At 37.5% G+C, this 26,715-nt stretch overlaps 1 protein-coding gene across 1 annotated transcript; it reads left to right on the top strand.

Annotated features, from left to right (window-relative positions):
- On the top strand, window positions 1–26,715 carry LOC110952613 (phosphatidate phosphatase LPIN2). Its single transcript, XM_022196228.2, is given in 21 exon segments — window positions 1–88; window positions 11,192–11,392; window positions 13,835–13,930; window positions 14,010–14,287; window positions 14,360–14,476; window positions 15,662–15,785; window positions 15,886–16,333; window positions 17,717–17,816; window positions 18,027–18,214; window positions 21,137–21,230; window positions 21,323–21,392; window positions 21,489–21,572; window positions 21,785–21,864; window positions 22,283–22,433; window positions 23,639–23,787; window positions 25,340–25,426; window positions 25,512–25,664; window positions 26,015–26,129; window positions 26,229–26,332; window positions 26,444–26,532; window positions 26,535–26,715. Coding segments are annotated over 20 exon segments (2,853 nt in total). The 5' UTR covers window positions 1–88; window positions 11,192–11,200; the 3' UTR covers window positions 26,669–26,715.

The following is a 26,715-nucleotide window of genomic DNA, read 5'->3' as shown; positions in this document are numbered from 1 at the left end:
CCGGGGGGTCACGTGGTCTGCGGTTTCACAGCAGCAGGAGTCGCTCAGACCGGAGAGTTCAGCCTCCACCGAGCCTCTACACCGGCAGGTAGGATGATTTCACCGCTCCTTCTCCTCCGTACCCGCGTTTAACGGCTCCGGAGAAACTAACCGACTCGTATTTCTCGTTAATATCCGTTACAGTCGCTCATTCAGCGGCTGCGGAGGTTTTTTATTTTAAACCTGTCTGAGACATTTAAAGGCTTCACGACTCCTGTTTGAGTCTGAGCGTCTTTTTAAGTGTTGATTCTGAAGATATTTAGAGAAGCTCCGACTAGCTGGTAGGTTGAGGCTTAGAATATGAATAAACCTGACATTTACTTTGTGTTACTGTTTATTAAATTATACAGTTTCTCTTTAATGTCTATTTAGTCAGATTGAAACCTTAAACTGGTCCTTAAACGCCTCACAGGATTTATTATGGAGATACTTGTATAAGTGGAGATTTACTGTCCAAAAATAACTTATTTTACATTAAATAATCTACAGATGTAACTTTAAGTCCATTTTGAGGTTATGATTTACAGATTTTGTATTAATTTAGTGTATCCCCCCCCCCAGATGCATTATAGATATGTAAAAATACTAAAATAACAATTTATCAACTGCTGTTTTGATTACTCCTGAGAATGATTTAAGTTGAGCTGAAGATCCTAGCTTCTGAAATGGGAAGATTTGCTGCTTTTCTCAGTTTTGCTATGATTGTTTATCCCATAACCTTGGATATTAGTGTGTTTGTTGGACAAAAAGCAGTTTAAAGAAATTTTTAATCAATTATTTTACCAATTTAGAGGTTAAGTGTAAAACAATTCTGATTTATCCAGTGAAAACAGCTTCAATTTATTTAAAAATACTAAATAACATTGTGTTTAGTGCTGAAATGAGTTACAGAAACAAACATACTCCACTTTAGCTTCTTGAATGTGAGGATTTGCTGATTTTTGTTACTATACATTCATACATCAGGTTGGATATTTGAGTGTTTGTAGGACAAATAAGCAGTTTAATGGCATCACTTTTGGGTCTGGAGACTTTCATAGACCATTTATTTTATAGATTTAGAGGATATTTGAAAAAATAATCCAGATGAATCCAGTGAAAACAGCTGTAAGATGAAGCCCAGGTTGGATAATCAGCAAATTAATGCTGAAATGATCTGATTAGTTGACTTACAGAGAATGTGTCACTATGCTATTTTGACTAATCTTCATACTCCGCTTTAACTTCTTAAATGTGAGGATTTGCTGCTTTTCTCTGTTTCTGATGATTGTTTATTCCATAAACTTGGATATTAGAGTGTTTGTTGGACAATAAAACTGTTTAAGGACATTTTTTTTAATCAATTGATTTAGAGGTTAATTGAAAAATAATTCAGACTAATCAAGAGAAAACACTACAATATATTTAAAAATACTAAATAAGATTGCTTTCAGTGCTGGAAGTAGTTGATTGAGTCACAGAAACAAACTGTTTTAGCTTCTTAAATGTGAGGATTTGCTGCTTTTTGTCACTATAATTCTATCAGGTTGGATATTTGAATGTTTGTTGGGCAAATGAGCAATTTGGAGACTTTTTAGATTTAGAGGATAATTGAAAAATAATACAGATTACTCCGGTGAAAACAGCTGTAAAATGCAGACCAGGTTGGAAAATGAGCATAAACATTTCTGGAATATGGAAAAAGAACTGTGCTCATGATTAAATACTACAGTAAATGTGCCACAGTTGACCAGAAGAGTATTTCTGTCCATGTTGGTATTAAATTTGCAAAGACCCTGCATACTCTTTGGCCCAGTGCTGATGAAAACAACAGTGACGTAGGCTCACGTTGGACGTAGTGCTCAGGAGAAACGTGCCGAGACAGGGAAAGCTAGATTAGTGCTAATCTTGTAAACAGGATTAACACTTCTTAAAGTCCTGTCACTCCACAGATACAGAGTCGAAGAAGGTGACAACTGGCTCTGCTGGATTGTCTCATGAAGCAGCAGCTGTTTGATGATGTATCTTAAAAAAAGAACAAAGTTTCTAGTGATAATGTGCAACAGGAGATGTCGCTTCAGTAAAAACTGATTCCTGTAAATGAGGAAGAAGCCGAGCAGCGTTTAAAAGTGAAAATGGAAGTGCACACGTCCAAAGGTCTCTTCTCTCCGTCAGACACTTGTTGTGAAACTTGTATAAATTCACCACAAGCAGACGTGTTGAGGTCGACAGTTTTTTGCTTATAGTGGAAACTAAAAACAAAACTATATTCCCGTCTTGTTCTTGAGCTTTTGTTCATCTAGTGGAGCAGAACTTTACTTGTTTTTGTTGGATTTAGAGCTGAAACTATTGATCAGTGACACAATCTGTCATATTTATATATACATACACTACTGTTCAAAAGCTTGGGTCACCCAGACAATTTCATGTTCTCTATGAAAACTCACACTTTTATTCATGTGCTAACATAACTACACAAGGGTTTTCTAATCATCAATGAGCCTTTCAACACCATTAGCTAACACAGTGTAGCATTAGAACACAGGAGTGATGGTTGCTGGAAATGTTCCTCTGTACCCCTATGGAGATATTCCATTAAAAACCAGCCGTTTCCAGCTAGAATAGTCATTTATCATATTAACAATGTCTAGACTGGATTTATGATTAATTTAATGTCATCTTCATTGAAAAAAAAAACTGCTTTTCTTTCAAAAATAAGGACATGTATAAGTGACCCTAAACTTTTGAACGGCAGTGCAAATGTATGTAAATATTATTTATTCAACATTTACAAGACAATAAAGTCCACATAATCTGTAGAATTAAAAGTGATTTTTTTCAAAGATTTTTTTATTTTATATATATTTTTTAATATTATTAATTCAGTATAAATTTTTTTACCCTGAGAATATTACATTTTTTTTTCTTTCATTTTCGTGTTTTTAAAATGTTTACCTTGATTTTATGTCATCATAGTGTAGGGTTGCAAATCATGATTATTTAGTTTATTTTTTGTTTGATTATTTACTAATTTTTAAAAATTTTTTTTTTTTTGCCACTGCAGCACCCAAAATCTTGCAGCTTTTTCCCCTCCCAGTTTTTAAATTCCAAAAGACACATTTTGCATGTGAAAATAATTTCTTTTTTGCTATTTTAAAATTGTGATTATTTGACTATTTTTTGATAATTAATTTTTTGATAATTTATCTATTTTTGATCAATTCCTTTTTCATTTATTTATTTTATTTATCTTGCCACAGTGCCCGAATATTACTATTTCATTTATTGATTTTTATATTTTTGAAAAACTTTATTTTTTTTATAGTGTAGACCTGCAACTACTAATTAGCTAAATTATTGATTCATCAGGAATTTTTATTTTCAATTTACTCTTTAAACTTTAATTGTTTAGACTGTGAACAGTAAAAAAAAAAAAACCTGTACATTGTGAACAAATATATTGGGTTCATCTTGATATATGACAGAAAAAAGCAGCAATTTTTCAAATAAGAGACGCAGAAATACAAAAATAACAGTTTAATTTTCTGTTTTTATTGACTAATTTCAGCTCTAGTGTGATATGTGTTGTAAATATCTCTAACTTTCCTTTACTCTTCTAATCCTAACCTAGTTTTTAATCCCACCTTTATTATATTTTGATCCTCACTTGTTCTTGATCTTGTAACCGTCTTGTGCAGGTGGACTTTGCACGTTTTTTTTTTTTTTTTTTTTTGAGGATTTAAAGCTGAAACAATCGTTCGATTACATAATTCATGGGGTGACATGAAAAGTAGCGGCTCCAGCTTTGATAATCGGCTCATTGTTTGTCGCTTTGTTCAACATTTCCAGCTTTGGACTCTTTGACTAAAGCACTAATATGTCACACAATACAAGGTCTGGATATATTTACAATTCAAATCCAGTGAGGCTGCATTTGCCCTTAATGTTGACTTATTATTTATCCGTGTGGTTTTCTGATATTTACTGAGTGGATTCTTGTTTATTTTGGATGAATTTAGTCATTTCAAGCCCACACACTTCAGCTCCCATCATGCGTCTATCTGTGATGAAATGCATCACGGTGGGCCTGAACGCTGTGGGAGTGAAGCTCAGATACTAAATTTGGAGGTTTGCAGATGATGCAGACGGAGACGTGGCTGCTCGTCCTGACGCTCTCATCCAGACTCTTCTGCTTTGTCCGTTAAATGAACGGTGCGGGTTGAGTCCACAAAGCGCTGCTGCAGCACATGACAGGAACACAGAGCTCGTTGTGTTGAAGCTACTTCTAATAACCAACCAACCATCTGACAGACTGCTGTGATACTTTATACAGACCTACTATATGTGAGTCACTGTTTTTTTCTTTTTTACTCTCCACAAGCTAAATGATTTAAGGAAAAGAAGCAATAATATTCCAGAAGGTGACAGCCTTAATCGTATTTTTAATGCTTAATGAAGGATATTACATGTGTAAAAACAATAAAATTACCTTTTATATATTCAATATTAAGATATATAATGATAGAAACACATTAATTCCACAATTTTAATGTAAAATCTCTATAATTATACAAGATATTTCTCATTTAATAAGCGAATCTATATAATATTACAGAACCAATGCTTTTATTTTTAACTATCACTAATTGTTTTTATTATAGAATATTTCCAGTCTTTAACCCTTTAATCTATTAAATTAAATAAAAAATGGAAATAAAAGAAGGATGTATGTATGAAATTAATATGTATTTTGTCTTTTTATGTAAAAAATAAATACATTTTCTTACAAAAACATAGGATTTCAAAGTTATAGTTGTTGATAGTATTTTACAATAGAGATATAAACTCGCAGTAGATAGATATTAATATGTTTTCCAAAAACATGGAAAGAAAATCACTAAAACCAAAACTATAAGTGTTAAATTTAGTTTTATACGTTAAATATGAATTAAATATTTGTTTTTTCTAAGTTACAACTTTTTTTAAGCATTATTCTACATTAGTCAAATGAATCTGGTCCATTTTTGTTAATTTAATATTAAATATAAAGGAATATTTGTGAATTATGATGAATTAGTTTTTTAATGTAGTTTTTTTATTCTCATTTTTAATTTTTTTCAAAATTTTATTAATTTTTAAGAAGTCTTTTCACTAAATTTAATGTTATTTTAAATTAGTTGTATAAATTCAATCCATTTTTGTTAAAATAATATTAAATATGAAGGAAATATTTGTGAGATTAAGATATATTTGTCTTTTCAGGTAATTATTTTTACATAAAATTAATTTCTTCTTCTATGGTTATTCTGAGTTATAGCTTTTTAATATTACTTACATAAATTCAGGCCATTTTTATAATTTTATGGACATTTTCATGTTTTCCTAAAATACAGAAAACCCCCCCCACTAAAATTACACATTTTGTGCACTTTTTTCATGGTTTCCAGAGGATGAATCCCACTAACTTTGCTTCATTTTATATCTATTTATACATCTTTACAGTGATTAAACTGCTTCTCAACCAAACAACCTCCAGATTAAAGCGTTCCCCCGAGTCGCTGTGTTTTTAGAGGCCTTCAGGACGGTGGTTGGTGACGGGGGGCTGGAGCTGAGGTAGATTATGTAAGCGTTTTAGAGCTCAGGCTGAGGGGTAATTTTCCCTCCTAGAAAGGTCATAGTAGCTGCAGTGAATGGCTCAGAGCAGGAGGGAGCTGGCCGAGGAGGTTGCAGCTGGGCTTAATGCTGTCCAGGTAGCATGGATCAGTCCCCTGTAGAGCACCTGAAGGCCTCCTGGACTCTGGTGAGTTTGGAGCTGATCTGAGTTCAGTCTGAATACGTAGAAAGAGAGACGCTGAGGAGTGAAGCTGAAGAGCGAAGCTTTCTGTAGTGCTGCTTTGTTATAATACATTGTCAAAAAAAAAGCCTAATTTTAGGGAATTCTATAACTTTTTTTTAACTTTACATCTGTTTTTCTGTATTTTTGGAATACATGAAAATATTAATAAAATCAAAAAAATGGACTGAAATTACACAACTAATGTAAAATAATATTACAACCTAGAACTTTGAATAATTATGATTTTTTAAGAAAATATTTTACTTTTTCTTTTATACACAGAGATAAATTTAGCCTAATTCACAAAAAACTCCTTTTCATTTTAGTTTTAGCTAACAGATGTAACCGTTTACTCCAACTACACTATAAAAATGTTTCTAAATCAACTAAAGAGAAGCATTAATTCTGTAATTTAACAAACATTTTGCTTGTTAAATTAGTGGCTGATTGGATAATTATAAACAAACAGTTGAAAGACTATGTTTTCACCATTATATATTATTATTATTACATAGCATGGGTAATTTCAGTGCTTTTACATGTAAATCTACTTTATTAAGCACCAAAAAGACAAAAAAATATACATAAAATTAAGGCTATTATTTTCGGTGTGCCTTTGGCGCCCCACTTGCTGGAATACTGTGGTTTCTTTACATTTCTAGGGGCTACAAATAAGGATTATTTTGATTATTTTCTAATCTGAAAATTCTTTAGTCTGGGGAAACGTCAAAAAAAAAGAGGTAAAAACATCCATTGTGACACAAATGTTTTTGATTTAACTGGAAATGTGACAAAAAAAAAGCAACACATCTTTAAATATGAGTGGCAGAAACCAAAAAGTGGCACTTTAATCCCCTGTTTTTGTCGGCCTATTCATTAAATGATTAATTATTTCACATGTACTATCTTATCTGGTGTTAATAACTCTGACCTAGTCATTATCCTCCATCAGAACACCACCTTTATTATATTAGTAGTGTGTGATATGAGTGAGATAAACATAATCTAATAGATGAATCATGCTGTAGATATTATAGTGATATCAGTGTTTATCGACACTTTAATTGTTGGTGGATTCAATATGAGTTGGTGAGAATGTTTTTTTTATTAAAGGTCTAATGACTTAAGAAGCTTTATCACAGACGTAAACATTGTTTTTGTTGTTTTTTTTCCAATTTTGCAGCCTTACTTTACATTTTAAGAGTTTTAAACACACTCTGATAATGATCTGATTAGTCTGTATGTCCAGAAATTAAAAGAACATCATGATGTGCTCCTGCTGCTGTTCTCAGCAGATTATAATGTGCTGACTTTAATTTTGATCTGCGGTTCATTTGGTCTATTAGAGTTCAGTTGGTGCAGCGGCTGCCACTCTGAATGGTCTCAAAGTCCATCCAGCTGGAATGCAGCTCAGATTTAGTCGCTCTAAACGCACTCAGTGTTGTTCTAAATACAAGCTGTGAGACATTTCTACGTTATTTTAGTTCAGACGACACTCAGACTTTCTCTCCAAATGTCATGTTTTTAATTACAAATATATCTGAGAAATATCCTGAGCTCAAACTGAAAGTGGTGTTTTGCCACCCGGAGCAATTACAGGTGCTGAGCAACGTGAGCAGCCCATAATGACACTTATATGACCGCTACTGACGTTAGTAGGGATGAAACAAGGTGCAGTCAGGACAAGGGGGAAGTCTGAGGAGTGAAACCGCCTCCTGCTTTGGTAGAATCTGGAGTTAAATAACAAGTTAGAGTTCAGAAAACAGGCTCTTCATTTGTGTGTTGGTGCAGAGATCAGTCAGAAAGACAGAAAACACCAACCTGCATCAGGTAAATACTGAAGTAATGTAACATAGAAGTGTAATGTGACACTTTATGTACTGGAGAGAGACAGAAAACAGCTCTGATAAGCCAGATCTGTTTGGACATGTAGTCACTGCTGGTTGATTTAATCAGTAATCTCAATAACAACATCTTCATGGAAGTGTAGTGGCTTTTCACACAAAGGTAAGAGGAGGTTTCTTTTATTGATTTGGTCAATTTTACACTCAAAACTTGAAGTTTCCATATAAATGTATAAATCTATGTTTCTGGCTCTGATTTAGACTGAATGGGAGCCGTTTTTTTTTACATATTTGTAATAAAATTTCCTTTTCAAGGCAGTTTATAAATCATGTTTCATACATGGAGGTAGATTCAAGACGCTGTATAGAGAAACAGATGTTAAAATGACTTAAAATGAGAATTATATACATAGATTTAACAAATAGGTAATAAAGGTAGTAGACCTTGAGTTTTAAAGGCATTTAGTGAAAGTATTTTGTAAACTATGAAGTTTTCAGTCTGAATTTAAATAGTTGAGGCATCACTGATGTCACTGCCAGAGATAATAGCACTCTGAATAATCTCTACGTGATGTTCTCGGGTGTTTTTTCTGAAGTGACAGTTCTTATTATAAAAAGCACAGATAAGAAAGTTTAACCTGTTCCATTTGTGTTTGTCTCTGTTTAGACGTGACTAAACATGTTATCTGTCACTCTTGATTTGTGTTTTTGACCAAACAGCTGTGATGAACACGTACAACACAAAGATTATTATAGAATTAACCCTCTTCTAGTCCAGTGTGAGAGATGAACCACTCTGCTGTGACTGTCTATGTTTGCATTTTTGAAATGAGATGTAGCTTTCAGTGCAGTCGCTTTACATTCTGGATGGATTAAACTAGAACAAGGCGTGTTATAGAGGCTAATACAGCAGTATCTTTTAGTAACAACTGAGGAATATCTAATAGAAGCTGTAATTGGGGAAAAGTCTTTGAGAAACAACTTAATGTAATAAATCAGTGGGCACGATCTGACATAAGACAATTACCCAAAAAACAGCTAAAAGAAAGTGTAAAAGTTTTGATGATGGTGTAAATATGATCGAGATTTTACACCTAAAAGCTCAGATATCAAGGTTTAAAGGAGGTTTAACAGCATTTTGCACCTTTCTTCACTAGAGGTTCATGAAGCATTGTCAGAATCTGGAGAAACAATATGGTTTGGTACAGATTTCTACAAGTCTGCCACTATATTGAGCAATTAATGAAGGCAAATAGAAATTAATGTACGATATTATACTGTAAGTCGTCATGGAGGCATACGAATAGAAGGAACATCAATCTTAAAACATATGAGGGTCTACAACAAAAAAATATAGACAGATCTGTCTAGTTTATCAGAGACATTATGCCAAATCTCAGTGCTGGACACATTGAGGGTTTTCTGGAGCAAATTACTGTCATATATTCTGGTCTTTTCCAATATTATTGCTTTCTGGCAGGAGACTTGTAAGATTAAGGAGTTTGTTTGGACGTTCCATTTATACTACTAGACCTTGTATTTGGTGACATGCCGTCAGATAAGAATAACACTAATATCAGTTATCTCGTAAAGATTTTAAGTGCAGCCATATACACATAAGGACAACAGATGATTAGATGACATTATTTATGTTATGTTCAAGATGGAAATAATTACTTTTACGGTCAAACTGCAAAGATCAGTTCAGTAGATTGATGTGATGCAGCCAAGCTTTAAGTTTTACAAGTCTGGATTTCTAGTTTTACTTTTCCTTTTTGTCCTTTTCATCGATTTCTTTTAGTTATTTGAATGGACCACATACACCTATCTGCCCTTTTCTCAAAGTTATGTTTTGTAGAACTCACTTTCAGTTCTTGCCTTACACAAAAATCGTTCAAGAGTTTGGAGTCACTCAGAAATGTCCTTATTTTTGTAAGAAAATCTTTTTTTTTTTTTTTAATGAAGATGGCATTAAATGAATCAGAAGTCCAGTCTAGACATTGTTAATGTGGTAAATGACTATTCTTGCTGGAAATGGCTGATTTCTAATGGAGTGTCTCCATAGGGGTACAGAGGAACATTTCCAGCACCCATCACTCCTGTGTTCTAATGCTACATTGTGTTAGCTAATGGTGTTGAAAGGCTAATTGATGATCAGAAAACCCTTGTGCAGTTATGTTAGCACATGAATAAAAGTGTGAGTTTTCATGGAAAACATGAAATTGTCTGGATGACCCCAAACTTTTGAACGGTGGTGTATGTGTATTTAAATTAAAAAAGGAACATTTCACCTCTTCAGTCCTTTCACATCCCGTCATATTATCATCTAATAAAAGAGGACGTCAGCACTTTATGCACAAACACAGAAGCCCAGTAAAACCTGTTCCAGTAAAAATCTCTGGGTCACTATTGACCCATTTTGGATCATTGGAGCTCTGACTCACTGCAGGATCATTTGGACTGAAAACAAACGGACCTCATGTAGGAATATTTTGTGTTCTTGTCAAGTCGGATTCACCGGTCTGTAAATTGCTGCTTGTTGACTGATTGTTCTGTTTGTATTTATGAGGAATTTAATTCATGAACACTATTTAAAGTATAAAATGAAGACTATCACCATGTCTAACTTCAGATTCTCCTGTAAAAAAAGAGCAGACAGATGATGGTGTTTCATGACCTTGGAGATTATTCATAGTGAAGCTGTCAGCAGTAAAGGTTTGACATTAAGCTAGACACTAAAATTATCTTCCTAAAGCAAAGTGCTCTGTGGTTTATACAAGAGGAGGTGAGAGTCACAAATACATTAGACAAGATTATATTATGGGCTACTTACAGTGTTGGTGAAGACAGACCTGCATAAGAACTCTGAGGCACCTTAATAACTAAGCTGCTGTGCTGAAATGTGTCTACAAAAATCTCAACAAAAAAACCAAACTCTCAGTAAATTAGCAAGCCACGACAATGATGATGATGTGTTTACATAATATTAGTGTGTCCTAGTTTTATATTTGGTTTCAGTACGAGAACACGACCACGAACTGTCGTAGATTACACAAAATGAGACTTTCATAGTGTAAATCACACACATCATGATATATAGTGACGAAAATCTCCAGTAACTGACTGCATTAACTCAAACTGGGTCAGTTTTGGCCCATTGATTATGTTCTGTTTCCCCGTGGAGACAGAAACTCACTGTCCTCTCTGCTCTGCTGGTTGCTGCAGTCGAGGCCCTGATTAAGCCTTGATCAGCTCAGGACTCTTTTGAGGAAAATGGGACAGAGCCGCTGTGTTTAGGGACCCGGCATGCATCTCCTTTGCAGACTATTCTGAACAACAGGAGTCTTACGACAGGGATGGTGGCCTAGTAAGACAGGAAAAAAGATTTCATGCTTTGATTCTGCTGGTGAAAGCATCACATTTCGAAGCTCAGACAGTAGAAGTTCTTTGAAACACAGTGTGGATGCTATATTTGTCGTGTTTCTGCTGGCAGGTGGACACCATGAACTACGTGGGGCAGCTGGCGGGGCAGGTGCTGGTGACAGTGAAGGAGCTGTACAAAGGGATCAATCAGGCCACTCTGTCCGGCTGCATCGACGTGGTTGTGGTGCGACAGCCCGATGGGACTTTCCAGTGCTCCCCTTTCCACGTACGCTTCGGAAAACTGGGAGTGCTGCGCTCCAGGGAGAAAGTGGTGAGTGTTTGTACACTTAGAGTAAATGATAAATAATATGTCCTATCATGACTGTTAGGTTTGTGAGTTTCTGCAAAATTTTTAGGGTCAGTTTTCACAGATGAGTATAGAATATTGTGTAACAACTAACTGCACGCCCTGGATGGATGGATGAATGGATGGATGGATGAGTGGATGGATGGATGGATGGATGGATGGATGGATCAGATGATGGATGGATGGATCAGATGATGGATGGATGAATGGATGGATGAGATGATGGATGGATGGATGGATGGATCAGATGATGGATGGATGAATGGATGGATGAGATGATGGATGGATGGATGGATCAGATGATGGATGGATCAGATGATGGATGGATGGATCAGATGATGGATGGATGAATGGATGGATGAGATGATGGATGGATGGATGGATGGATGGATCAGATGATGGATGGATCAGATGATGGATGGATGGATCAGATGATGGATGGATGGATGGATGGATGGATGGATGAATGGATCAGATGATGGATGGATGGATGGATGTATCAGATGATGGATGGATGTATCAGATGATGGATGGATGAATGGATGGATGGATGGATCAGATGATGAATGGATGGATGGATGTATCAGATGATGGATGGATGAATGGATGGATGGATGGATCAGATGATGAATGGATGGATGGATGTATCAGATGATGGATGGATGAATGGATGGATGGATGTATCAGATGATGAATGGATGGATGGATGGATGTATCAGATGATGGATGGATGAATGGATGGATGGATGGATCAGATGATGAATGGATGGATCAGATGATGAATGGATGGATGGATCAGATGATGGATGGATGGATGATGGTTTGATGGACAGATGGATGACGATAGATGATGGATGGATGTTGGATGGATGGATGGTAAAACTAATTTGAAAAAGTCTGAAATTGTAGAGACTGACTAATAAAAACTATGTAGCAAAAAATTAAGGTGAAGTCTAAGTCTAGTAAGTCTCGTAAGTTTAAAGCAATGGTTGAAATAAATGGTTGAAAATGTTCGTCAAAACTAGTAAATCACTACCCGACTGTAACGGACAACTAGTGGAAATATGGTGCTAAATATTGGCTAAGTAGTTAATATAGATGCTACATTAATAGTAATGCTAAAAATAATACAAAATGGAAGGATAGCTCCTGGAAATGGGGGTAAAAAAATAGAAATAAAGCTAAATGTAATAGATGCATGACAATAATGGATAACTAGTAGAAATATGGGGCCAAATATTTTCTAAATGGTTAATATAGATTCTAGATTAATAATTATAATGCTCAATTTAATAGAAAATGATTTGATAGTTACTGCAAATGGAAAAAAAGTTTAAATAATTTTCTAAATTTAATGAATATGTGGCTTAAACATCCAGGTTCTGCCTCTCAACGGTAAACTGACATAAAAGTGACTGTTTAATTGTAGGAAAATGGTTTGTAACAATATTTATAGTAGTTTAAAATCAAATTAAAGCAGTTTAAAGGTTGATAAAAGGATACTGCAGCTCATCTTACAGAGTGGAGAATAATAATCGAATCGTTAATGTTTTGCTCTTCCCGCAATCTTGATGCATCTCGATCGCTACTCATTTTGGGATATGACAGTTTGCAGATTGAACCAAGCATTTCAGAGTGTTTAATAACTACTCTCTCCTTCCATCTCAAGCACATTACCATCCGTCCAGTCCACTCACTGCTTCCCACAGGAGCAGATTCCACTTTCTATTTATAGACACTGTAGTGGTCAATGAGGATGAAGACGGGAGGCGCATTCTGAAGCTCTGTTCAGCCTCTTATTCTTGACTTGCAAAGCTTCATTCCATTCAGAAAAAAAAAAGCTGCCTTACAGAAGAGTCTTAGCTGTGTTGTAGATGTACAGCAGAGCCAGACGGTGCAGGAAGTAGTCTGTGGTCGACAGAGAAGATGGTTTCACTGATTCTTGTAAATCACGTGGGGGTGGAAAGCATCTTCTACTCTTTGTTGTAGAGAAACCAAGCAGGAAAAAACAGAAAAAAACCTTATCTCGGCCCCAAATGTCAGCACTTTGAAGACGATTCCATTTTAGTTTATCTTCCTGACATTTTAAAGATGGAATAAATCATGCAATCACTACATGCTGTGTAGCTGTTTATGTTGTTGACCTATTTACCAACCTAATTCCACCCAGGCTGCAAACTTTGAGTTAAATCCTGTTTGTGTAAATCTTGAATAGAGGCCATGAAAAGCTGTTTAACTCTGTGGCATAGTATTTATGAGCTGCACTGGAGACATACATATTGTACTTTCCTTTTAAGCCTCATTAGAGCTTGTTAAAACCTGAGGCCATCTGAGGAGAACATGGTGACCTGGTACTCAATAAGCAGTGTAAGAGTGGCCTCATAAGTGTGTTGTTTGACTCTGCAGATCGACATAGAGATCAATGGAGAACCTGTGGAGCTCCACATGAAACTTGGAGACAACGGAGAGGCCTTTTTTGTGCAGGAGACAGAGCAGAATAATGTGAGTTATGAGGAGAATTTCATCTTCTAGTAGAGAGAAATTACCTGTGGTTCTTTGCTAATTTTTCCATCTAATCCAGGAGATCGTTCCGGCCCATCTGGTGACCTCTCCGATCCCCACGGAGGAGGCTCTGCTCAGGAGCAGAGAGCCCAGATGTGTGGAGACCAGCCAGCCTCTCGGACCAGAAGACCCGTCCTCCGGAAACCTCCAGCTCTGCTCCAACTCGGCCGGCAAGAAGAAGAAGAGACGCAGGAGGAAACACAAAGCTGAGCCTCGCAAGGAGGAGCAAACGACATGTGGGGAGCTGGAGCTGTGTGAGCTGAGCTCCGACGAAGAGCAAAATACACACAACGGACGGTGAGTTTTCTTTTAATTTTGATGTGCTGTTCAAGCAACCGTATCGTAAATGTTGTGGTTTCCTCTCATCAGAACATCTTCGCTGTCGGTGATGAAGGAAAACATGGACCACAGGCAGCATTCTCCTCTCACCGGCCTGGAATGGGACAGTTATCCTTTCTCTGATGGAGACTGGTCTCCCTGCACGACGTGAGCGCCTTCACTCTGTACACTTAAATATTAAAACTGGAAAAGGCCCCTCTCAACACACAGAAAAAGAACTTATTTCAAGGAACTTTTACCTTGAAATAAGTGAAAAAAATCTGCCAATGGAACAAGTGAAAAATGGCTCGGTCAAATTTCCTAAAATAAGATATATTTAGAATCTTGAGATCTTAAATTAGCTGGGAAAACTTATTTTAAACAATATTGTACCAGGATTGTCAAGCTTAAACGTCTTAAAATAAGCCAGACATGCTAAAAAGAATAGCAGTTTTTCACTCAAAAATAGATTTTCACTTTCTTGTAACCTCCTAATTTGAGATGTCTTAACCCTCCTGGTGTCCTCATTTACAGGCACCAAAAAATATTGTTTCCTTGTCTGAAAAAAAACCCAAAAATCTGCAAAAAAAATCTTATAATTTCTGAAAATTTGCAAAACCTTCAGGAAGAAAATTCCCATAAGTTTAAAAGTTTCCCTGAAATTTTTTTTTAAAATCCCCCAAATTTGGCAATAAAATTCTTGTAAATATTTTCAAAATACGAGTAAAAAATCTTCCAGAAAATCCCCAAAATAACTAAATTGATCACATAGATATCAGTAAACCTAACATTTTCTCTAAGAACATTAAACAAAAAAATCAACCAAATTCCAGTGAATTTTGCTGGATTTTGGTTGATTTTTTTGTGAATGTTCTAAAGAAATGTTTCCTTTTTTCCACCAAAAAAATTCAAAGATTTCCCTAAGATGTTGAAAATGTGGACATCAGAAGTTTCACTACGAAAACTTTTTTTTCCCACAATTTCAAACTTTAAAATGGGTCAATTTTGACCCACAGGACAGCAAGAGGGTTAAACTTATTTTGAGTTTTCTTGTAAAATTCAACTCAAAACAACATCATTTCAAGATTGTTTGACTTAACAAGATATTTAAGATGCATTGTCTTAAAACCAGTCCTTCTATCTTGCTGAAATGTCACTTGTTAAGTGAATTTATCTTAAATCAAGTGAGATGAGATATTTAGACTAAAAAATAAGACAAATAGACTTGGTAAGATTTTGAGTTTTTGAAGTGTACATAGTTCATAGCAGCACTGAGAAATAAGAAGACAGTCTTTTTTATCAGAGCAGGCAGAGCTGACTCAGTGGACATGTGGCTGTTTTTGTTTGCATCAGGGACGTGTCCGAGCCCATGTCACCCAAGAGTGACTCGGAGCTGATGGTGAAGCCGACAGAGAGCATGCTCAGGGCCGAGTCCCACATGCAGTGGACCTGGGGGGAGTTCCCAGAATCCACCAGGGTACGGCTCATTAACTCAGACACTATATAAGTTGTGCCTATCTAAAAAAATTGCTCAGATATGCATGTTTTTTTCCCCACTTTTGCCATTTTGTTTCCAGGTCAACAAAAAGGACAAATCGGAGCCAAAGACGTTGACCATCACCCCCTCAGAGAACACACACTTCAGGGTTATTCTGAGCTCAGAGGCGATGGAGGAAGACTCAAGAGAAAAACAGAGAACAACAGATCCCGTCTGCAGCATTGTAAAACCGGAGCCTCGGACCATCAAACCTCCTAAAGCGCCGTTACACGATACAAACATTACCGAACCCAAACCGCCACTTTCAGGTTTAATGTCGAGCAGCTTTACCTCAGAGCCGAATCCAGCTCACTCAGAACTCAGCACAAATAACGTACACAAGACCAGGTGGACGTCTTCACCGCCGAGCTGCAGGGCCAACGGCTCTGCTGTCAGCGGAGGAAGTAACCCGGCTGGAGACTCGGCAGCTGTTGGTCCTGAAACAAGAGGCTCCCCCAAAACTACCGACTCACCCAACAAGAGGAGAGGTACCTGCCTTCATACATCACTCTGAACACAGAGTTTCTGTAGGTTTTGTTCTTTACTGGGCTGATAAACAGTTTTCCCTCACAGGCAGTCAGGCTGAAGAATGACTCTTACACGCTCACACTGGACTATTTCACTGAACTCTCTACACACATAAAGTAGAACAGTCAACCTTGATGCACTTTAGAATCACTGCTGTTATCACTTTAACACTGCCATAGTCATGGACGTTGCTCTTTACAACAAAGTGTGCTTATTTATTACTCTGCCAAGGAATGCAGCAAAGTTATGTCACCGTCAGCATACATTTGTCCGTCTGTCTGTTAGCAACATTACTCAAAAACAGGCAAACGGATTTGGATGAAATTTTCAGGAAAGGTCAGAAATGACACAAGGACCGAGTGATTAGATTTTGACAGTGATGCAGCTTATAGTCTGGATTCATGGATTTGTTAAAGATTTCTGTATCATTGTGAGATAGCAACACAGCATCACTGTAACCATGACAACAAGTGAACACTACATCTGCTGTCTGCTGATGATCACACGATTGTGATTCTACTACAAATCCTGTGCTCAGCCCAATGTCATTTTGTTTGTAGGTACATCTATATTAAATGACCACATTCTATGTTGCCGCGATTTCTGATCATCAATAACTAATAAACAAATGCTGCATTCCTGACAATGCCATACGGGTGAATGAACAGCCTCGGCGGAGCACTGATACAAAATGGATACAAAAATGATCATTCAGGACAATAAATTTACAGGAAAAGTGTCGGAAAACAGGAGTAGAAAGCTCCCCAATTTCTAATCTAGATTGCTGATGTCTAGTCTTAAGGATTGTGCAAAAATGATAGGGATGGGGATTCATTTATCTTTACTACAAGGCCCTCCTGTATTTGGCAAAAAATATTCCCACTCATATCTCAGCACAATATTATCGCAATCATGAGAAAATAGTGAAAATACAGAATCTTAATGCTTTTATTTTGGAGAAAAGAGCTGCCTCAGACTGATTACAATAAACCTCACATTCAAAATTAAATAATAAATCTACAAGGAGAAAAAGCATCTCAACTGACTGCAGAATAGATTTAAAAGCTTTAATTGCACCCGATAACAAGAAATATAGTAAGGAAGTATGACAGTAAAGAAGTATGACAGTTGTTCTTGTGTTGCATCTAAAGTGACGTGGGAAAGTCCGTCTCTGGATTTCTGTATGTGAAGGTAACACCCAGTCTAAATGTATGTCAATGCTAACAGGAAGGATGTGGTCTCTGTTGGTGCTGCTATGCATTCACAAGCAGAAGTCAAAAAAGGAAGCGAAAAAAAATGAACTCAGCAGTTTCTAAGTAATTGTGTCTCTTGTTTTTTTTTAGGTGTGAGGAAGAGGAGCCAACATCAGGGACCTGAAGACATTTACCTGGAAGACCTGAATGTACTTGAACCTGACGTAGCTGCTCGGTATTTTCCAAAAAGGTGCAGAATTCTTTCAGTTTGAAGTTATATTACCTAATTTAGGATGAGTCAGTTCTGTATAAATATTGCTACCCAGCCCTAGCTGTAAACAGAGCCTCAGAATGGGTGAAAATAAATGGAATCTTTATGCTTTTTGAAGCAAATAAATATGGCAGCAACTACTTTAACAGATCTGTGATTCTAGTGTCTGTTTTTTTCTGTCTGTTTCAGTGAGTCTGAGCAGGTTCCCAAACACTGGGTGGAGAGCGGGCGGCGCTCTGGATCCCAGTCGCCTCAGTCGGTGGGCAGCGCTGCAGCCGACAGCGGCACCGAGTGTCTGTCCGACTCTGCCGGCGACCTGCCTGACGTCACGCTGTCCCTGTGCGGAGGCGTCGGAGAAAACTCAGAGATCCCTAAAGGTGATAAACGATCTCTGGTATCAGATATTAGAAACTGTAGGAACTCTGGTAGAGACGTGAAACTACAGTTGGCACAGTAGTAAGCCTTTAACCCTCCTGTTAGGTTTGTTTCTCAGGAACATGGGGCATTTTAATTGTTCAAAAATGCCGGAAACCAAAAAATCCCAGTAATCATTGCTTATATCTCATTGTTAACTCCATTTCAAACTCACTTTACCTCATAGATCATGGTTCAAAGAGGATGATTCACTTTGTTTTTCATTTTAAAAACATGCATGTTCCAAATATTTTAATGTAGATTTGAATAATGCACATATAAAATACAACAGTTTTATCAGACATTGATTTCCTTAAAAGTTTTATTTTACATTTTGAATAAATTAACAGAAGACACCTCTTCTGTTCAATATGTGAAAAAACCATTGTTGTTTACACGTATTAAGCCAAGCAGAAGACGTTTCCTGTTGAAAAAAACACTTGACTATTTTCATTCAGATTTTTTTACTTTAAAATGGGTCAGTTTGACCTGCGACGTAACAGGAGAGTTAAAAGCCACATACAGCATGAAAACTACATTTCTCATACAGACTGCAAACATATTTTGTATCTTAGAGGTGAGAAAACTGAGATTTATCACATATTTACCTCTGCAGTTATTGTATATGCACATTTTACTTTTTGTGTGCGTTTATACAGTTTTAGCTCAAGTCTTTGCTCTTTTAAATATTTTAATTTCTTAGTCTAACCGAGGGATCACCAACCTTTTTGAACCTGAGAGCAACTTCAAGGGTGCTGAGTAGAACAAAGAGCACCTTGTTTGATGCAAACTTTCTTAATAGCAAACTTGCATCATCATCTTTTAATGATAACAATAATGAAAAAAATAATATGTAAAGAGACTGTCTGATCACATTTATGCTGATTATTCCCTACAATAATTATTAACAATGATTTCCACAACAATGAAGATAGGAAACATACACACACATCATTTTTTTTTGTAAATATCTTTCTTGGCAGTTTTCTGTGAATCAGCATATTTGCAGTATTTTGTTCAAAATCACACCAGTTACATTTCTGTGCAAATGATCACTTCTAACATTTTTGGGAAATCATGAACTGTCACATCTTTAAATCATGCTTCATTTGTACAAACTGCTACATTTGAAACATTTTTGAACTATTCATGAACTCTGTCCCATGTTTGTACAAACAATCAGTTATGCAAGAAAAAACTCAACTTTTTCAAATTTTGAAATGAATCCTGTTACATTAGTAGCAATCGTCAGCATTTTTCACCAACGTTTTCAACAAATTATTTTTTTTGCATTTTTGTGTAATGGCAACATTTGTTACCCATTTCTTTGTCTGTAAATGTGTGTTAGTGGGAAGCCTGGCATTGCAGTGCTTATGTCAGTGACAGTCTTACCTCTAACTTGCAGCTCACAGTTCAGATGGTTCAGTTTCCCAGTGATGTCCGTTAAAAATGCAAGGTCAAGGATCCACTCAGTGTCCTCAAGCAGCGAGATGCCTTCCCCTTTGGACTGCATCAACTCCTTGATTTCGGCCAAAAGTGACAAAAAAACGCTGCAAAACTCGTCCCCTGCTGAGCCACGGGGTTTCTGTGTGTAGTAACAGGTCACCATGTTCAGCTGACCGATCCTCCAGTAGCACCTTCAATGTCCTGGGTTGTTTTGGCTTTGGAGCCATTTATGATCTTCACAACATGAGTCGTCAAATGATCAAATCCGGTCACTTTTGCAAATTTGGCCTGCTGGTGAACGATGCAGCGGTAATGTAGAAATTTTGGGAAGTCTGGATCACCTCTGCATCGTACAATCACTGAAACAAGCCTTTCTAACGGTACTTTTTTATCCATGAAGAAACTTGTTGCCGCGTTGTAGATGTCAAAGGTGCGTTTAAGTCCCAGGCTTTTCCTGTCCGTAGTAGCTACCAGGTGGTTAGTTAGCATTAGCTTTTGTGGCGGGTCCAGTAGTGTCTCTCCGCATTGTGCCGCTTTGCAACAGTCGCCACGCAAATGAGACGCACACATTTATCCGTCACTGTCGTGAAAAAGAACTCTTCTTCCCAATCATCGTAAAAACAGTGTTTTCTCTTGCGCTTTTCTGTCATGTTTTGAGAGTAAAACCCAACTTCCCAATGCATCCCGCTTCAGCAGTGATGTGGAGGTTTGACATGCGCAGTAAACTTTGACTTCGGACAAGGTCATAGTTCATTTACACCTAAGACATTTTTGTTTTTAAAAAAATATATATTACACTTTATAATTTGAAATCTGCATTAATGTAAGTATTATGATTAAAAAGGAACACCAGCTATAATTTTTTATAAAGAATTTCTTGGTGACTAGTGTTATTTTTATTAGAACATGGTTTCTGTGAACCAGGCGCCCGTAGGCACCAAGTTGGCTACCCCTGGTCTAACCTCTCATCTAAATCTGTTACTTAATGATCTGATAACTGATCATCAAATGTATTTATTACTGAAAACTTTGAGTCTAAATAAATCAACCCAGCCCAGTCATATTAATGGAAGCAGAGGTGGAGTGGGAGCAACGTTTCACTAAATCTTACTAATCAGCTCATGACCTAAGCTAAGCTATTACTCATTTTAAAGCCTCAGTCTTTTACACCCAAATTGGTTCTGGATGAGGTTTATTCCTGTTCACGGCTTTGTTTTTTTATTCTCAAGAGCTTTCTAAAGGGAATCTTTGTAATTTTTGGGTTTCTCCCCATAAAATAAAACTTTGAGTTGACTTATGCTGTGAAATGGTTCTGTAGTAGTAAAACTGATTTGTATTTCACTACTTATGTGTGTGACAAATAAAGCTTTGAATCCTTGACGTCCTATTTTCTGTAGTTTTCATCATATGTTTAAACTTTTATGTCACTTTACTTGCAGAGAAATTCATGGAGCACATCATCACCTACAATGAATTTGCAGAGAATCCAGCGATTATCGACAATCCAAACTTGGTGGTTAGAATTGCTAACAGGTGAGTCTTCCTACTCCATAACGCTCTCATTACATCTTTATAAACTGTAACATTTGTATGATATAGCTTTAAAAAACCCCACTATTTTCCAGGTATTACAACTGGACACTGGCAGCACCACTGATACTCAGCATGCAAGCTTTCCAGAAGAACTTGCCAAAGGTATCTTCTAGTCTGTGTTTACATTCAGCTGCTTATATCTGCACATTGAGCCTGTTTACACATGAACCTGTTTTTTTTTTCTTCTTTTAATGTCAGGCTACAGAGGAGGCCTGGGTGAAGGAGAAAATGCCAAAGAAGTCTGGACGCTGGTGGTTCTGGAGGAAGAGCAGCGTCAAACAGGTGTGATAAATAACTTCACATTAATTTCCATTTGTAAAGGTGAGCGTGGGAATCCCATTCAGTCTGAGTGACTTTGCATTGTAAATAAGTCCAAACAGACGGAGCAACATGCCACCGTTTTGCATTATTATGTAAAGACTCTTATGAAAGAGCCTTGATATTAGACCTTTTGCTGTACGGTGGTGTTTGATGATGTTTCGTCCTCTCCTCAGTTATCATCAGAGACCAAGTTGGAGCGACAGGAGTCTCTGACCAGAGAGAGTCCTGCCCTCCACCAGGCCCCAGAAACACAGTGAGTCAGCAACAAAGCTCCGGCTTCCTCACAACACAACAGTCACACACACCGACACAGCAGTGTTGGGTAAACATGTCACACAGAGGGCGGATTAGCGTGTTAGTCAGCCGTCATTTCGTGACTCATTAAAAATCTCCCTCAAACAAATTCTTACAGGAGAATTTATTCAGAGATTATCTGTGCTGGAAATCATTCAGGATGTTTTCAGTTTTAGTGTAACAAGAAGGAATCAAAAGCAGATGAGGAGGTCTGCTGCCCTCTGCTGACTGTACATGACTCCAAATCACAACATCTTGTATAAATGTGGCAGTGAATGACATGGATTTCTGCTGTTTTAATCAACTTTCTTCTGGCCGGATGCACAGTTTGCTCCAGTCTTGACACGGTTTTCTGGTCTGTATTGTCTCTCTTACAGACAGAAAGCTGCCGAGTGGTCGAGCGATGATGAGACTAAAGAGCTGAACGCCGTGGCGCCTGCTCTGACACCTACTGAGCGCGTGCAGACTGAAGGCCCGGCGCCGTGTCACTCTTACAAGAAATCCCTCCGCCTGTCGTCTGACCAAATAGTAAGAGTGGGCTGTGATTATATTAGGAAAAGACAAAAATAGACTCCTCAATCTGAGTCACTGTGTTTCTGATTATGCAGCCTGAACAAAAAGAGGCTGGAGGAGAGGTTTAATTTATTCTGGTTATTTATTTTGTGCATAAAACAACAGTAATATTCTCTTACTGACTCCATACAGCCTGGAAAAAGGAGAACTGTGTGATGCCAACAGTAGTGAAATCTCATCTTGATGAATTACATAAAGATAGGATAGAGAAAAATACTTCAATACAAAAACACAAACACTTATACATACAAATCTGACACGGGAACAAGTTACAAAATGGAAAACAAAGTAACAGTGAGGTGCAAAGCAAAATGAAAAGTAAATCTAAGTAGTTGATCTTGGGGATTGTCATGGCTGTCGGTGAAAGACAAGCTTTTATTTTATTTATATTTCTAAATCTGATGGGGCATTATTTTGAATTCAGTTGATATTTTGATCCTTCTGGATGTTTCTCAAAAAGGCTGGTCTTCCATGGATGTTACAGAGGATGTCCATGGACTCTGGAGGCTGTTTCTTCAAAATACACACTACCGTTCAAACGTTTGGGGTCACCCAGACAATTTCACACTTTTATCCATGCGCTAGCATAACTTCACAAGGGTTTTCTAATCATCAGTTAGCGTTTCAGCACCATTAGCTAACACAATGTAGCATTAGAACACAGGAGTGATGTTGCTGGAAATGTTCTTCTGTACCCCTATGGAGATATTCCATTAAAAACTTCCAACTAGAATAGTCATTACCACATTAACAATGTCTACACTGTATTTCTGATTAATTTAATGTCATCTTCATTGAAAAAAATGTTTTTCTTTCAAAAATAAGAACATTTCTAAGTGACCTTAGACTTTTTGACAGTAGTGTACATCAAAACCCAGATGAAATATAGAATCTGTCTGATATTCAACAGCTCCTCAGATCAGAGTGGCAAGTTGGTGTATAAAATATTGTAATTTTCAGAGTATTTTGATGTGAAATTAGCCCAGTATGTTCTCAGTACAACCATGTGGCTTCCTTTATACTTTATTTTGATCTAAGTGCTACCTTGCTCTTTAATTTTGAACTTTTTTAGATATAGTCTAACTGCAACCAGTGACAGCATGCATCCTTAACAAAATGCTGTAATAGATTGGATTCTAATTGTTGTGCGTCTCGTCCAGGCCAGCTTGAAGCTGAGGGACGGACCGAACGACGTCACCTTCAGCATCACCACCCAGTACCAGGGAACGTGCCGCTGCGAGGGAACCATCTACTTGTGGAACTGGGACGACAAAGTCATCATCTCTGACATCGATGGCACCATCACCAAGTACGGGAAATGTGCACACCTCTTTGTAATGTTGTATTAATTCTCAGGGTGTAGAAGTAGATGCAGCTGTCCTTTTCTGTTTGGCACAGATTCAGTTCAGTTCATTCCAAACTTCAACTGTGAGAACCGGCTATTTATTCCCAGACCGGAAACTCTAGAGCTCCGTCTGGAACATTTTGGCAGCACAGTTGTCATGTATCAGCGATAGCATGCTGATCCATAACTGTTCAGTTTTATTACTCCTGTTTAACATTTTAACTCCTGCTACATGTTTTAATTGGCCAGAATCTGCGACTTTCTTTGTTTACACTGTACAGATGGATCGACCTGCCACCGAGTGGAAGCTCAGGAAAGTTTATTGAGACGAGATGTGTGGAATTTTTAACACTACAACTATAAAAGTGCACTTCTGGCTTTAATGGTTCTTTTAAATTAACTATAATATGTTTCATTAGTTTCAATGTTGCAATGGAACACTGCTAACAATCACATTATTTTTTATTTTTAACAACATGCATCATTTGAGTGCCTCTACTGTTAAAGTAATGATTGTTTTCAGGCAGTAATAACACTAATATTAGATATACTTGCTTTTTAACCACACATTTACAAAAAAAACCCGGCTGCTTTGTGAAAATAGTTGTTTACCAGATGATTCCACTACCAGAGAAGTCAAGACTTAATCAAACTTCTGCTTTTGTGTGATGTAAACAACAAATATGGTGACACTGGAGATGATTCTAAATAATTCTAAGATCCCAGCTGGCCGGTGATTGACAACATTATTTAGCCGGCTCACTGGTGGATAAAACAAATCTGCAGTATCTCCACTCTATTTCTCCAACATCTTCCACTGTGCAGCAGCGATGACACACCCTACAGATGCATGTACAGCATTTACAACTTGGCCTAAGCTTGTCTTCAAAGCGATATGCCATTTTTGTCGCCATTTGTGTCGCATTTTTGTGTACGGATGCTTCAGACAGACACAGAATGCACAAGGCAGCCATCATGTGAACGTGTAGCAGAAATTAAATTATTCTAATCATCCTAGCAGTTGTTACGAAGAAAAAGTACAATCAAACCTGCATTGGGGAACTCTTTTTGCCCGCTTGTGGCAGCAAACACTGACATCATAATGCACATCTCAGCATGGATTTTCTTTCCTCAGATCGCAAGCCTTCCGCTGCACGCTGAACTTTTTATTTTTTTTATTTTTTTGACTGGAGCATCAGAAATTATTCTTGCCTCTGTTGTTATTGCTGCTGCTGTCATCCTCAGTTCCTTCTCATTGCTGGTTCATGTAAAATACATCACCAGGCTGCTAATGTATGAGTGTCTAAACTCCAGTGTACTGTAAGTTGCAGAGAGATTTACACCAAACACATGAGCTTAATCAGCATTGTGTGGCTTCATTTGGATGTTCATTTACATCTAAAAATCTTCCATTCCAGCTTTAATGAGGTTCACCCTAAATTCTATTACCTCTTGTATCATTTTTATCAGGTAATCCTGCTGGAAAGTCTCTCATCGTGTTAATTTCTCCCCTCAGATCCGACGTGTTTGGTCAGATTCTGCCTCAGCTCGGTAAAGACTGGACTCACCAGGGAATCGCTAAACTTTACCACTCAGTTAAAGAGTAAGAAACAGTTTCACAGATCACAATATGTCACCTGTTCTGAAAACGGTGAAAGATTTAACCCAAGACTCCCTGACCGCTGCAGGAATGGCTACAAGTTCCTGTACTGCTCGGCCCGAGCGATCGGCATGGCTGACATGACTCGAGGATATCTGCACTGGGTGAACGACAGAGGGACCCTCCTGCCTCAGGGACCCCTCATGCTCTCACCAAGCAGCCTCTTCTCTGCCTTCCACAGGTAAGAAATCCTCTTTATCTGATTCATGAGATTCATCACGGGATTTAAGTAACGGATGTTTATCGAGCAAGTTCTGCAGCAGCGTTGACTGAAGCAGCTCTTTGGGAAAATTACAGTGGAGATGAAGCAAAAACATCAAGGAAGTCATTTATCACGATGAAAATTACAGTCACAACAACTGTCACACTGTCTGTACAAAAACTGGAAACAGCTGAATAATATGGTGCATTTTTGGTGCTCATGAAGCTACAACTAGACTTAAAAGTCACAACAAATTAGCTCAGTGAAAAGCAGGCGACTCCAGCAGGTTGGAGGTTAATTCTCTGATCCTTCTGAAATCCTCTCATCAGAGAGGTCATAGAAAAGAAGCCTGAGAAGTTCAAGATCGAGTGCCTCACAGACATCAAGAACTTGTTCTTCCCAAACACACATCCTTTCTACGCCGCCTTTGGAAACAGAGCGAGTGTAAGTGTAATGTTTTAGTTTCTTTCATCACTGCAGATTAGATTTTTTTCTGAAACTTCGGGAAAATCACCCTCATTCTTTTTTCCCTCTGAATATAAGGATGTCTTTGCCTATAAGCAAGTGGGTGTGCCCGTGTGCCGGATATTCACAGTGAATCCCAAAGGGGAGTTGATCCTGGAACAAGCCAAAGGCAATAAAACATCGTGAGTAACGACCCATCAGTGGCGTGATTGTTTTCGTCCGTCAGCTGTTTCTCTCAGACAAATGCTTTATTGTTTTTCCACCGCTGTATTAATTTTTTTTATATTTGGCAGATACAGCCGGCTGAGTGAGCTGGTGGAGCATGTTTTTCCTTTACGGAGTACACAACACAACGCCACCTTCAGCTGCCCGGAGTTCAGCTCCTCTGCTACTGGAGAGAGCGATCGCTGAGGTTTGCTTTGAGGAGCTGCTTTAACTCAGACGTCTTCACTTTCTTACTTGAACTCAGTCATTTCTTTGCAACTGTGTGCACTTGTGCAATAACCGATGATGTTTGAGTCTCATGTCGGCCACTGGATAGTTTGATATCGCCTTGGAACACTTT

This window comes from Acanthochromis polyacanthus, chromosome 20 (assembly GCF_021347895.1).
Source record: "Acanthochromis polyacanthus isolate Apoly-LR-REF ecotype Palm Island chromosome 20, KAUST_Apoly_ChrSc, whole genome shotgun sequence".
Taxonomy (NCBI): domain Eukaryota; kingdom Metazoa; phylum Chordata; class Actinopteri; family Pomacentridae; genus Acanthochromis; species Acanthochromis polyacanthus.
Note: the sequence above shows the minus strand (reverse complement) of the source record. Positions and strands in the feature narration are given on the sequence as shown.